Genomic DNA, 15345 nt, shown 5'->3' with positions numbered 1-15345 from the left:
CATGTAAGTTGCCCATCCCTGCTCTAATCGCCTATCAAAATAGGTCGATTCATTGAATGATCGATTATTTGTCGATTAATTGTGGCATTATCAGCACTGAGTGAGGAAAGGATACACCCATTCCAGCTTGAGCTTCTCAGAGGGAAGGTCTGTGCGGACGTTGTCGTAGTTTTCCACATTTGAGGGCAGAAACATGGTGATGGGGCGTCCACGCATGAACATCTTGATGTGGTTTCCTTCTACACCCGTCCCGACACACACAAAGACACTTGAGCCCCAGGCAAAGGTTGACACTGGAAATCATTTCAAAAACTAACCCTAAGCAACCAACGGATGAATTTGAATTAGTGGCGTGCAAGTGAACGCGGTGCGCAAGCAAAGAAAGTGAGGACGAGGAAGCGACAGGTAGACCTGCTCGAGCGTGGCACCTCTCACTCGAGCAAAAATTATGGCGAATGAGGGCAGGGCCACAAACAAGCGTGGCATGACGAGAGCAGGCCGTGGCGACAAGCTGATGTGGAAGCAGAGAACAGACGCCATTGGCCCACCGTGGAAGCAGAGAAGAGAAGAGACGCCATTGGCCTATCTCACAAACCGTTAGTATGCCGAAGGGTTAGCTTGTTAGCCCTCTAGCTCACTGCAGTGAATGCTCAGCACTTACCGGCTTGGCTGTTTTTCTCCCGGGTCGACATTTTGGATGCTTTGAGACAACGACATCATCACTCAACAAACAACGACAACAACAACAACAAGCTTCCACCTCCGACAGTTAGCGGCTCAAACACAAATGTCTATGAAAATGGCAGATGATGATGATGATGACAGCTTTCTATTGGCTCTTTTTAGACAAAATCAATTTTTTACCTTGGCTCACCACCAGATCTTTGTGCCTGCAAGCGGAACAAACACCATCAGTGTGTGAGTGTGAGTGTTAGTAGCAACATGACAAGTGGCTGCCATCTTTGCCGAAATTTCTAAAAAGATGGATTGAGCACTTCAAGCAGCTCTAAAATCCTTCATTCATTCATTTTCCATACCGCTTATCCTCACTAAGGTCGCGGGCGTGCTGGAGCCTAACCCAGCTATCTTCAGGCGAGAGGCGGGGTACACCCTGAACTGGTCACCAGCCAATCGCAGGGCACATTGAAACAAACAACCATTCACACTCACATTCACACGTACGGGCATCTTCAATTAATCTAGCATGCATGTTTTTAGGATGTGGGAGGAAACCGTAGCACCCGGAGAAAACTCACGCAGGCACAGGGAGAACATACAAACTCCACACAGGCGAGGCCGGATTTGAACCCGGGTCCTCAGAACTGTGAGGCAAACTTGCTAACCAGTGGTCCGTCGTGCCACCCAGAACAATTCAATTCAGGAAAAAACAATTGATGACTTATGTACATGAGCTGTTCTGTTGCTTTTCTCACAAATAACGTTCCATTTGCGCTACTGAAGGGGACTTTTTAGGGCAAGTGATGCCATTTGAAACGTCACGATCGTTTGGACGGGAATTTGGTGGATATTTTGAACTGAAATTTGTCAGCCAATCAGAGAAGGGCTTCCCCTAGCAGCAGACAAAACCAGAGGGTCCAGGAGATACGTTGAGAAATGATGAGGTTCTACTGTTTTAATCAAATTTGAAGGTGTTACTAATTCTACTGATTAGTGAGTCGGGAAATGTGTTTGCAATCATTCACTCATTCGTGACTCTCAGATCAATACGAAGGGATTTTCAGTGGAAATTTTAGGGAACTACCATAATTTCTCGTGTATAATGCGCACCCCCAAAGTTGAGATGAAAAAAATAATAATAATAATCACGAAAACCCTTCTACCTATGTAAAATGCGCACCATTGAATTGCTGCTATCCATAGGCTCAAAACATTACGAATTATCTGTATTTTTATTCCGGTAAGATTTTCAAAGAATTGTGTGTCACAATAATTAATAATAATACAATTAATAATACCCAGCAATAATAATAATAATAATAATAATAATAATCTTTGTGCATGTGCTGATGTACCAGTAATATATATATTTTTTTTTCCATCTGGTGTCGGGACAGGCCACGGGCCACGCTTGATGTAAAAAAGCTTCCCGGTAATTTTCAGAACAGACTCCCTCGACAGACTAAACTAAATGCTCAATGATGGTATAACATTTTAACAGTACTGTTGATAATACGGACTACAGTCTTATATATTCAATAAATAATTTAACACTGTTAACTTAAGAACCATTTTTTGCATGAAAAATTTGCGCAGAGTGCAGTCCATCCACTACATGACACATCCTCGGCAAAGCCTTCAAATGAAGCATCTGACGCATCTCCACTCTGAAAAAGAAGATCCACTGCAGCTGCATTTGATTCATCACTGTAGAACTCATCGTTGACGACTTGGTCCAGTTTCTCTTGCTCCGGTGCCTCATGCATTGTAACATGAACTGCGGACTCATCCTCCTCCCACAGCATCTCATCCTCTGTGCCATCCATGGCGTTCATTTTTTGAATCCCCTTGAAATGATGTTAGGGGAAGCCGCATCCCATGTGTCTTTTATCCATGTCGTTATTTGCACCAGTGCGGGTTTCCTTACATTGCCGCCTGCAGTGACTGTATGAGTCCCGGAGGTCATCCACTCGTTCCATTTCTTCCGCACGTGCTTTTTAAAAGGGCGATTGCACGATACGTCCATTACCTACAACTGCGAAGTCATTGCACCAGGAATGATCACCAAGGCAGTTTGATTTTCTTTTAGGATTTGTTTGATGGCTGGCACGCGATGGCACCGAAAGGCATTTTGCGACAGAGTCGCTTGTGGTGACACCAGACTGACCTCATCCATCCACCCTTTGGGGTGGCATCTCACTATGAAGCCCGTTGGCCACTGGCAGTTCTTGGGCAGAGTTTTTCGTTGAAAGATTATGTATGGCTTCATCTTAGTCTCCGTAAGCGCCCAGCATTACAGTAACATGGGTTTTTCCATTCCCAGTAGACTTCCTCCTCACTGTGTTTCCACCTTTCTGATCGATTGTTTGAGTGCTTGGCAGATCAAAAGTGAGGGGTGTTTGATAAGCATTTGCTATGCAGCCAATTTCGTATTCTCGCTGCTTTCTCAGCCGAATAATGCACGACTGGTATTTCGTCAATTTATTCTCATAATCGGCTGGAAGACGTGCAATTGTTGTTCTGCGCTTCACAGAGAGGTTGTGCCTCCTAAATAAGTAGCGCCAGTTCACGGATGCCTCGAAGTCTTGGTTACCTATATTCCTCATTATTTTCAGAGCTTTGAGACGAAGTGCGACAGCGCTGATAGCGCAGCCACTTGCCCTCCGTTCGGCTGCAATCTGCAGCAGCTCTTCCTCCATCTCTGGCAACTGCGCGACTTTCCCACGTCCCAAAGCACTTGCATGTGCTTTTTGATGGAAGATTTTCTCCTCCGTTTTCCTCCACAATTGCACATTCAATCCAGCCTCTTTTGAACTGTCGCGCTGCTTTGGGGTGTCCCACGTGTTCGGCAGCAGTGATTAATTATTTTTTTTGTTTTAAAGCGGCTGCGTAACTAGCCCTTTTAGTCGACATTTTCTATCTTTGGGTACCCGTTTCTGCTATTTAGTGTAGTAGCAACAAATATGCTACGCTAACGATGGTAACATGGCAAACTGCCGCGAGCAGGTCAGGAATCCCAGATTGGCGGCACACATTACCGTAATATATATATAAATGTGTGGCATTGCATATAATATTGGAATGTAGGTGTACACCTTTTTCACAACTCTTATGTACCTGTATACAACTATACAATGTGATTTTCTTTAAAAAAAATAAAAAGTAATACCTATATTTAATGAGCTCCATCGACTACTCGAAAATATTTTGGGAAAAATTATTCACGAGAAATTACGGTATCTAGGAGGTCTACAAGTTGAAGTGGCCCATCCAAGCAGACAACATTTTGAGATGCTGTCATTCATGGCAAACCTTGACACGATGCTAGTGTTAGGCCTGGGCAATTGGTTTGTCAGGACAATTTTCTTTTTTTGCTGCGTCCATAGTGTATCCACCCTGACGTGCACAGTTTACACTAGCAACTTGACAGCAAACAGAGAGGAGCTGGTTGAAATAAGCAGTCAGTCTTGCCACCTAGTTCCTATACAAGTGACTAAGAAAAAAAGACTAGCGACTAAAATTCCCACTAAGAAACAGACTACATGCTGTTTAACTGCTAACTTATAATGTTAAATTGTTGCATTTATTAAGCATCCTGCTTACATATATTTTGAAAAAAGGGACATTTTACAAGAGAAAGCAAGTATTTTCCAATTATTAGACAGCAAAGAATAAAATAATTCTATTACTGCTGTGGAATTTGATGCAAGTTAATGCATTTAATAAACAAATAATAATAAAATAAAAAAATAACTTGTTTGCTATCAGGGGAAATAAAGCTAATCCAGAAGGAAAACAATAAAAGCAAAACCTGCTTTGAGGGAAGAGGTAAAAATGGAATCATAAGGGAAATGGGATTTTTCTGTAAATGTTTTTATTTGAACGCCATATCGGCCAGCCTTAGTGTACGTACCTGTCCGCAGTCTTTACCACTTTGGAAAGCAGTTTGGAGGTCGACGCCGCTTTCACCAATTTGTTTCTGTTGTCATCAGACGTGTCCCAGGTGCTACTTGGGGAACGCTCCACCCCTGCAGAGCGCCTTGGACCCCTGACAGACACACACACACAGTGTCAATTAAGAAGAGGAGGGCTTCTCCTCTTCAAACGGCAGACAGACTGCTGGAGGGTTCAGATAGCCAGTGTCAAGCAACAGGAAGTAGTTAGTACCTTGCTAGACAAGGATGTTGTTAGGAATCACTCGCTATCCACTATAGAAGCCAGTGTAGTGAGTGTGGGTTCTCCCTAAAGTAGTGCTAAGTAGTGACCAGCCCATAATGAACAATCAAATGTATCTCATGACGCATTGTGCCGATACAGAAAATGTAATTTCCCTTTCTGTTTTTGGTTGCACAAAACAAATTCACGAATATCTTGAATCCAAGCAGAGCAAACGTCATAAGATCGATGCAAACTGCAAAGTTTGGATTTATTGTGCAAAATACATTCATCTTAAAATCGTGTTATTAGAATTCTTTTTGTTTATTTACTGCGTGAGAGCGACAAGCAAGATTCTGAAGAAGACAATAAGGCAAAATAAACAATTTCTTCACACCGCGCAAGTACAATGAAATTTGCCTCATTCCTTTGCCTTTTTGTTCCGGGCTCCAAATGGAGCCAGGCCCATCTCCACCTGCACCCGATGCCAGCTTCAAGCTGTGCCACATGAATTGCATCCCCCTCTTTAAGCACTCTCATTCTGGAAAATAATTGACGAAAATCATTGTCTGTTTCACTCCATTTTTCATTATTACCAACTTCAAAGGCTAATCCCAAATGCATCCTCCAGGAAAATATTAAGTACAATATGTTTTCTGTTTTTATTGGCCATTTCTGAATTGGAAGTTAGTTCATTCTGTGTTGTGACATAATCCTTAACATTGCCTCGTCGCTTAACACTTTTAACATCCGTAAACTATTTAGATAATTGTAGGCGCGTTCCCTAATTAATGCAAGATGTTTTAGCGGATCAACTCTTGTCACGTGTGCTTCGCGGATCCGCTGGGACCGCAACCAGGGCCACGACCCGCAGCACCTCAACCCGAAAATACAAAAGACCAGTGCAACAAATATGACACTGGCTGATCTGATGAGCAGAAATTTTGCTTAAACGTTAGCGTAGCAATAGATTCAGGAGGAGCAGTGTGGTTTTCATCCTGGCCGTGGAACAGTGGACCAGCTCTACACCCTCGGCAGGGTCCTCGAGGGCGCATGGGAGTTCGCCCAACCGGTATACATGTGTTTTGTGGATTTGGAGAAGGCGTTCGACTGTGTCCCTCGGGGAGTCCTGTGGGGGGTGCTTCGGGAGTATGGGGTACCAAACCCCCTGATACGGGCTGTTCGGTCCCCGTACGACCGGAGTCAGAGTTTGGTCCGCATATCCGGCAGTAAGTCGGACTCGTTCCCGGTGAGGGTTGGACTCCGCCAAGGCTGCCCTTTGTCACCGATTCTGTTCATAACCTTTGTGGACAGAATTTCAAGGCGCAGCCGAGGCGTAGAAGGGGTCCGGTTATGTGGCCTCAGTATTGCATCCCTGATTTTTGCAGATGATGTGGTTCTGTTGGCTTCATCAAGCCCTGACCTCCAACTCTCACTGGAGCAGTTCGCAGCCGAGTATGAAGCGGCTGGGATGAGAATCAGCACCTCCAAATCTGAGACCGTGGTCCTCAGTCGCAAAAGGGTGGCGTGCCCTCTACAGGTCGGGGATGAGATCCTGCCCCAAGTGGAGGAGTTCAAGTATCTTGGGGTCTTGTTCACGACTGAGGGAAGAATGGAACAGGAGATCGACAGGCGGATCGGTGCGGCATCTGCAGTGATGCAGACTTTTTATCGGTCCGTTGCGGTAAAGAAGGAGCTAAGCCGAAAGGCGAAGCTCTCGATTTACCGGTCGATCTACGTTCCTCCCCTCACCTATGGTCACGAGCTGCGGGTCGTGACCGAAAGAACGAGATCCCGGATACGAGCGGCCGAAATGAGTTTCCTCCGCAGGGTGTCCGGGCTTTCCCTTAGAAATAGGGTGAGGATCTCAGAGTAGAGCCGTTGCTCCTTCACATCGAGAGGAGCCAGCTTCCCGGACGCCTCCCCGATGAGGTGTTCCGGGCACGTCCCACCGGGAGGAGACCCGGGGACGACCCAAGACACGCTGGAGAGACTACGTCCTTCGGCTGGCCTGGGAACGCCTCGGGATCCCCCCGGAAGAGCTGGCTGAAGTGGCTGGGGAGAGGGAAGTCTAGGCGTCCCTGCTAAAGCTACTGCCCCCGCGACCCGACCTCAGATAAGCGGTAGAAAATGGATGGATGGGTGGGAAAAATAAAATGTGAATGTGCATATTCTGATGTTGCTATGTGTGTGCAGTCAAAACTACAAAAAAAAAATCATCCGCAATTTACTGAGCTGAAATATCCACGTTTTGGGCAGACAGTGTCTGACAAATACTACAATACATGAAAGCAGTTGTTTTTGTTCGTCTAAATGTAAATATGAGTAGCGCGCTGTTGCCTTCATGGTTTATCTAGTGTTGTTTTTGCTGGTCTTGTCAACTCGTGTGACTTACCCAAAGCACGTCCCAAGCGCACAGGCGCAACCTCAGGCCAATGTGCTCCCATATTAACCCTCCACAGAGTAATATTCACAATTACACCTGTGTGTGGAATGGATCTAGCTGCCAGCATTCAGTATGAAACAGCCTACGACATCAGCCAAAAAAACTAATCGGAGCTATACGATTCGTGTAAATGGCCTATTTTGAGTTCAAAAGGTGACTGATTTGCATGTATGGGTCCATCACCACACTAGTAACTCAAAACACTCAGATCTCAAATCATCTTCCCCAAATGAAATTATTTTGGTAAAAAAAGTCCAACAATCTGTTACAGCCCCCCCCAAAAGAAGAGTGTTTTAATAAGACAACATAGCACTCTATAATGTCATTTATAAAAACAGGGTTGCATTGACGGCAAGCATGCGGGGGTCCACTATAAAAACATCACGAAATACAATGTGAAGAATTAGACAGTTTGTGTTTTGGCATTTCCGCCTCGGCCACCGGCAGGCAAAACAGTATAATACAGTCATGCAGACACAAACGAAGACGAATAGTACTACTGCTTCTACTTCTACTGTAAGTGACTCAGTAAGATGCATCCATCCATCTATTCTCTTCCGCTTATCTGAGGTGAGGTCGCAGGGGCAGCAGCTTTAGCAGGGAAGCCCAGACTTCCCCCTACCGAGCCACTTCGACCAGCTCTTCCGGGGGGGATCCCGAGGCGTTCCCAGGCCGGCCGAAAGATATGGTCTCTCCGGCGCGTCCTGGGTCGTCTCGGGGACCTCCTCCCGGTGGGCGTGCCCGGAACACCTCACCATGGAGGGATACCGACCAGATGCCCGAGCCACCTCATCTGGCTCCTCCCGATGCGGAGGAGCAGCGGCTCGACTCTGAGCCCCTCTCGGATGACCGAGATTTTCACCCGTTCTCTAAGGGAGAGCCTGGACACCCTGCGGAGGAAACTCTTTTTTGCTGCTTGTATCCGCCATCTTGTAACCACAGTTCATGACCATAGGTGAGGGTAGGAACGTAGATCGACCGGTAAAATGAGAGCTTCATCTTCCGGCAAAGCTCCTTCTTTACCACTACAGACCGATAGATAGTCCCCACATCACTGCAGACGCTGCACCGATCCGCCTGTCGAGCTCCTGTTCCATTCTTCCCTCACACGTGAACAAGACTCCGAGATACTTTAACTCCTCCACTTGATGAATGATCTCTTCCTCGACCCGGCGAGGGCACGCCACCCTTTTCCGACTGAGGACCACGGTCTCAAATTTGGAGGTGCTGATTCTCATCCCAACCGCATCACACCAAGGGTTAGGGTTACCGCTCCAGTGAGAGTTGAAGATTGCGGCGAGATGAAGCCAACAGAACCACATCATCTGTAAAAAGCAGAGATGTAATACTGTGGTCAACAAACCGGACTCCCTCGATGCATCGGCTGCGCCTAGAAATTCTGTTCATAAAGGTTATGAACAGAATCGGTGACAGAGAGCAGCCCAACCCTCACTGGAAATGAATCAGACTTACTGCCGGCAATGCAGACCAAGCTCTGACACTGGTCGTACAGGGACCGAACAGCCTTTATCAGAGGGTCCAGTACCTCATACTCCCGAAGCACAACCACAGGACTCCCCGAGGGACACGGTCGAACGCTTTCTTCGAGTCCACAAAACACAAAGACTGGTTGGGCGAACTCCAATGTAACCTCGAGGACAAGCACCGACCACCCTACGCGCAGAGGTCCGGTCGGCCACCTCAACATGGTCAACACAGACTCAATGTCCCCCGCTAACCCTAACCCTTCTGCCGCAGGTGGGAGTTAAAGCTCCTTCTGACAGGGAACTCTGCCAGACGTTCCCAGCAGACCCTCAAAATACGTTTAGGTCTGCCTGGTTGGACATTGCCGGGAGTGGCAAGAAAAAGCTTGAAGCCTCTTTGTGGACGAATTGTTCAATATTTGCCAAAGTCAGTCGAGTGTACTGCCACCATAAAGTGCTCGTATCTTAAGTTTGCACTCATAAGTTAAAGCAAAAAAAATATATGTAAAAATTAAAACAATCTGCCGAACGACGGCGCATATCTGGAAAAACCCGCAAGTCAGGTCACTCGCATCGCAAGGCGACGCTGCATTGTGAGTTTTAGTGGACTTCTTAGTCTATCATGTAAAAACCAGACAAAGGATCTTAAAAAAATCCCAAGTTATTAGGGAGTACAGTATATGAATGTTTAAATTATTTTGAATAATGTATGAAAATATATAATTTTTATGTACTATTTGGTTCTCGTGATTTAGATGACGAATAGAGCACATTTGATGATCAATTTATGCAGAAATTGAAGCTATTCGAAATGGTTCAATACCTTTCCTCCCGCTGTAGAAATCTTCCAATCGCAATTGGTGAGTCAGGGATGAGTGAATGATTCCCAACGCAGTATTTCACTCATTCCCAACTCCCCAATCAGTACAAAGGGATTGTGAGTGGATTTTTTTAGGAACTATCTCGGTCCACTATATAAAAATCCCTATCTAGTAATTATAAGGAGTACGAATGATTCCAAACAGCACAAAACACGTGCAGGCAAATAAAGCCAGTCGGCTGAAATGAGAGCCCAAGGTTACGGCGCTTAAAGGAGGCGCAACGGGGAAAGGAAAGACGGGCCACCTGAGCGAGAAGGCAGGCGGGGGGCTAGTCAGGAAGGACAAAAAGGATCTTTTTAGGGTGGGGTCACACCATCAGCTCGGAGCAGGAATTCAGGTAGACAAAAAGTGACACCTTTTGGGGGGCGCGTGGCTTTTACTAGTGTCACCGGGCTGGCTTCTCTGTGGACTTTGGGGAAGGTGGGGGGGTGCGGGGGCAGGGGTCTGGTCCTCGGGGTCACGAGGAGCTTCCTCCCGCTCGTGGATCTCTTGCATCGGACATCTGCGGACACCCGACGCCTCCTTTCTGGAATCGGTCGCTCCGCTGCGGACACGCACGCACACGGCTGCTGCTTGACTACGTCAACTGGAAACGCTTCCACCTTCCATCCGCCGCCGCTTTTAATGGGATTCTAGAGACCCCTTCGAACATTTCATCACTTCGAGTAGACTTGGAATCGTCAAAAAAGAGTTGGCGCAAACAAGCACCACGTCAATAACAAATTGTCATGAATCAAATCACCAATAAATCATTTGTGAATGATGGAGGGTAACAATAGAGCAACAATCGTTTTCAATCAGTGTGCAACACGATTATTAATGAATGTGTGTGTGTGTGTGTGTGTGTGTGTGTTGTGTTACCTCTTGACAACGGAGGACAGCATTTCCTTCCTGGTGACGGAGGCAGAGTCTCTCTTTCGTGCAGACGTTCCTCCGTTGGTGATGCACGTGTTGGCCGTGGCTCCCCCTGAAGGAAAATCGCAACGCTGACGACGGAACGGAGACTGTTCGACTCACTTTGTTGTACGTCGTCTAAGTGGTTCAACACAACAAATTTGATCGGGCACCTGAAGAATGTACACGAGGAGGAGCGTGCCGTTATTCAAACAAACCGATGCAAACTCTGGACGACACCCGTCCATATAGCTAGGACAGTGACAAAGTTAGAGTAAGCATGTTATTAACAGTATTTGTTAAATTATATTGCAATTAGGTAATTTAATTACAGTAAGTTAGCACCCATTATTTTTGTCATGTTGTAATGTTGATTTGACCTAAATTTATGTAAGTGGCCAATTCTTGTATGCCCCCTAGCGGTTATTGACGTTTTAAAGTCTGTTTTCAAGATGTTTTTAAGTCTTAAATTCTAGAGAATAATTTTGAAGCTACGTACTCAGTATACAGTACACAAGTATATACAATAAATGAACCAGTAATGTAAATAGACACAATGCTCCATCTTGTGATCGGATCGCTTATCGTTTTTTTTAAACTTGATCGGTGATCGGCCCCCTCGTGATTGGTCGATTAAGTCGAAATCTGTACCTTCGTCCAAATGTATACCTCCTACCGATGATACTGGGCACCCCTACAACAGACAAAAATCCTTCAAAGAAAATGTCAATCTCGACAAGAAAAAACAGGTACCTTTAGCTCCGTGCTGTTTCTTGGCGGAAGCGGCCGAGTCTTCTGAAGCTGCCAAACGGCGAAGAACATCGGCGAGGGCCGCTTTCATCACAGTTACTTCGTCTTCTTGCTGCTGCACGCGAAGCTCCAGGGCGCAGAGGCGGTCGTTCACGTCCGAAACGCTCACGCCCGACATGCTGTCGTCTGCACACAAACGCATATACGTTCCCTCACCTACAGTGGACAGCAAATCTACACACCCCTTGCTGAAATGTTTTTGTGATGGGGCAAGATTAATCCTTCCAAAACTTGTTCTACAATTGATGGGCTGTATAACTTGTACAACTCAATTTAAAAATAAGGTAAGTAAAAACGAACCAGTGGGATCATTTGGTTGCACAAGTGTCAAATCATCAAATTAATTGACAACTATTTTGATAATCAGTTGATTTTCTGGAGAAATTAGTTTCTTTATCCAAATAACAGATTAGGCGGAAAAACGATCGGCAGATTCATCGATTTAAAATAATCATTAGTGGGAGCCCGAATAAAATTGCTGCTGATTGGCCGAGGAGTTAGTGGCACAAGGCTGTACGATGTTACGATGCGCTCGTTTTGTTGTCGTGCACCAACTCGAAGGGGCGGTGCAGCCCCCTTACGAAAACGCGCCGCGCAGTGACACGTGTAAAGCCGCTCGGTGTCTGCGCGAGCACGCACACGCGCGCAATCACGCCGACCCCCTCGCCCGGGCGACAGCGACCTTTGACCCTCAGACTCACCCAGACTGCCGGCGCCGCCGCTGCCGAACGCCTCCATTTCCAGTCAGGCTGAGCCGGAGGAGGCCTGCCTGCGTTGCCGATGCCTCCTTAGTCCCCTTCGCCTTTCCCTCGGTGCTCCCACGGCCACGGTTCGCTTACAGCTTTCCCGCGACGCGGAGCAGGACGAGCCGCTCCTGGAGCACCTCGCGAGCGACGGACGCCGAGAAGAAGCCGCGGAAAGAAGAACGCCGAAGCCGAAACCGAAGCGACGGAGGAACAGGGCGGACGGACCGAGCGACGCTCACTCGCGCTTCCGACTCCGCCCGCGGGGCTGCGCGCGCACCCTGAGGACGGAAGAAAGAAGGAGGAGGGGCTTCCGGTTCGCTCCTGACGTCGCTTGCTTGGCGGCGGCGCCCCCTGTCGCTCGTCGGAGGTCAACAGCTCTTCTTCGCCCTTTGTTTCATTTCCGGATCGGGCTGCCACCCACCTTGATACTGGTCGCAGGTTGGGAACCGAAGTCAGGCGAGCGAACGAGCGAGATTTCCTCACAGACTTCCAATTCATCGGATTCAACGACACACATCGTGGAAAAGTGACTTTTATTTGTTTGTATCGAAATACAGTGGCTATCAAAAGTCTATACACCTCTGTTTAAATGGCAGATGTTTGTGATGTAAAAAAAAAAAAAAAAGACCAAGATCATTTATTATCCAATGCCTAACCCGGATGAATAAAGGTTAAATAAATACAAAAATCCACCTTCGGCTTTTAGAATAGCACTGATTATCCTCACTCGGGTCACAGGGATGCTGGAGCCTATCCCAGCTATCTTCGGACGAGAGGCAGGGTACACCCTGGACTGGTCGCCAGCCAATCGCAGGACACATTGAAATAATTTAGAGTCTTCAATCAACCTACCACGCATGTTTTGGGGATGTGGGAGGAAACCGGAGTACCCGGAGAAAAGCCACGCAGGCATGGGAAGAACATTCAAACTCCACACAGGCGAGGCCGGATTTGAACCCAGGTCCTCAGAGCTGTGAGGCGGATGTGCTAACCGGTCGCTCGCTGTCCCACCTATTCCCAGAGCAGCCAGACTAAAAACCTGTCTTCATCTTTTCGTCCATTTTTGCCATATTTGCTGCACTTGACGATGGCTTCCCTTGAGCTCACCACCTGTGGGAGGGGCCATAGGGGCCAGGTGCAGTGCGAGCTGGGCGGTGGCCGAAGGCAGGGACCTTGGCGATCCGATCCCCGGCCACAGAAGCTGGCACTAGGGACGTGGAACGTCACCTCTCTGGCAGGGAAGGAGCCCGAGCTGGTGCGTGAGGTCGAGAAGTTCCGAATAGATATAGTCGGACACCGCCTCCACACACAGCTTGGGCTCTGGTACCTGTCTTCTTGAGAGGGGTTGGACTCTCTTCCAATCTGGAGTTGCCCACGGTGAGAGGCGCCGAGCAGGTGTGGGTATACTTATTGCCCCACGCCTGTACGTTGGGGTTCACCTGGGTGGACGAGAGGGTAGACTCCCTCCGTCTTCGGTTGGGGGGACGGGCCCTGACTGTTATTTGTGCCTATGGACCAAACAGCAGTTCAGAGTACCCACCCTTTTTGGAGTCCTTAGAGGGGGTGCTGGAGAAGTGCTCCCGCTGGGGACTCCATCGTTCTGCTGGGGGACTTCAATGCTCACATGGGCAATGACAGTAAGACCTGGAAGGACGATATTGGAAGGAATGCCCGAGCAATGTTCTGTTATCGGACTTCTGTGCTCGTCACGGATTGTCCATAACAAACACCATGTTCAAGCATAAGGTCGCAGTTGATGATCGACTTTGCGGTCGTGTCATCGGACTTGCGGCCGCATGTCTTGGGACACTCGGGTGAAGAGAGGGGCGGAGCTGTCAACTGATCACCACCTGGTGGTGAGTTGGCTCCGATGGTGGGGGAAGATGCCGGTCCGACCTGGTTCCAACTACAGGGGGCTCACGCTCCTCAGCCTCCCTGGTAAGGTCTATTCAGGGTTGCTGGAGAGGAGGGTCCGTCAGGAAGTCGAATCTCAGATTCAGGAGGAGCAGTGTGGTTTTCGTCCTGGCCGTGGAACAATGGACCCCCCCCCCCCCCCCCCTATTGAGTTGTACAGGTTAGAAGTGGGTAGTAACGTGCTACATTTACTCAAGTAACGTTTTGGATTAATTGTACTTGTCAGAGTATTTTGAATCCAACAAACTTTTTACTTTTACTTGAGTATTTATGTTAAGAATCGATACTTTTACTCCGTTGCAATGATCGACATGCCGCTTGCTACTTTTATTTATCCATTATTGCGTGCGCGATCTATTTTTAGACTTCGTCATCGACTTCCGTATAGGGCGCCGTTGCGGCAATCCGTGATCACTAGTGTCATTTGACTCCAATTCACCAATCAGACGGCACAAGGCAGTCATATGACCGCACACAAACCCTTCGTGGGGCCAATCAAAGTGACTCATTTTGGGGGGGAAAAAACCCGAAAAAACTGCCACGCGAGTGTGTACTTTAGACGGAAAAACAACAGCTTTGTCATGCAGCGTTGTCTTAAATTATGACTGCCCAAACGTGGATATTTCAGCCCACTTCTAACTTGAGAAAACACCTTGCGCTAAGTTGCAGATGTCTCACGCTCAAACACACAGACACAGACACAAAATCAATAAGTCTGGTCAGTAAACAAAGCAAATACGGTTTCTGTGGGGCCCAATAAATGTGTTTTTGGGCAGTTGCAAATTGAAATGTTGGCAGGTGTGTGTGGACCCACATATATTATAATTTTTGTTTTGTTTTATTTGACGTTCACGCTCAGATTAAGTTTTTTAAATCCGCTACGAGTTACCGTTTACTTTAGTATTTTCACTTAGTACTTTCTTACTCAAGTAAATACTGTATTTGGAGGAATACTTTTGACTTCTACTTGAGTCATTATTCTAAAGTAACAGTACTCTTAGTTGAGTACAATATTTGGCTACTACTATAGGACACATTATGAAAAGGTTTAGAAATTATTTACCTTGAGTTCATCTTTTTTACGTCATAAAATCCAGGTAACAGCGGTGTGTAGACTTTTTATATCCACTTTAGTTGTGTGGTGCGTCTCATCAAATGCCAGATCAAACACGCAAACAAATGTGTACTTAGGAAGCTATTTGACAGAAGTGTCTGTGAGCGAGCCGCTGTTAGCAATCCATTTGCCTTGGGCGCTGGCTTGTTTTTGTCAGCTTCCGCTAGTTAGCAGAAGCAAGCGACAAGCCGCTGAAGGCCGAAAAAAGGAGCCACGGGGTGTG

The 15345-nt window shown here is 47.1% G+C and overlaps 1 protein-coding gene across 5 annotated transcripts in view; it reads right to left on the bottom strand.

The window, feature by feature from the left end:
* LOC133409574 (echinoderm microtubule-associated protein-like 4) overlaps positions 1-12340 on the bottom strand; it is a 37076-nt gene extending 24736 nt beyond the window's left edge. For 2 of the 5 annotated variants that reach the window (XM_061689764.1, XM_061689768.1), the window contains exons 1-9: positions 12050-12340; positions 11292-11474; positions 10506-10611; positions 10000-10188; positions 9889-9912; positions 4592-4726; positions 865-890; positions 662-700; positions 116-239 (exon numbers count right to left, since the gene is read on the bottom strand). In XM_061689764.1, the coding sequence (XP_061545748.1) occupies positions 116-239; positions 662-700; positions 865-890; positions 4592-4726; positions 9889-9912; positions 10000-10188; positions 10506-10611; positions 11292-11474; positions 12050-12086 (863 nt within the window). In that variant the 5' untranslated portion in view covers positions 12087-12340. The remainder of the gene's footprint in view (positions 1-115; positions 240-661; positions 701-864; positions 891-4591; positions 4727-9888; positions 9913-9999; positions 10189-10505; positions 10612-11291; positions 11475-12049) is intronic. The other 3 variants (XM_061689766.1, XM_061689765.1, XM_061689767.1) reach the window with 3 other exon arrangements.
* Positions 12341-15345: the final 3005 nt, after the last annotated feature.

This window comes from Phycodurus eques, chromosome 11 (assembly GCF_024500275.1).
Source record: "Phycodurus eques isolate BA_2022a chromosome 11, UOR_Pequ_1.1, whole genome shotgun sequence".
In the NCBI taxonomy this organism is placed as follows: Eukaryota; Metazoa; Chordata; class Actinopteri; order Syngnathiformes; family Syngnathidae; genus Phycodurus; species Phycodurus eques.
Note: the sequence above shows the minus strand (reverse complement) of the source record. Positions and strands in the feature narration are given on the sequence as shown.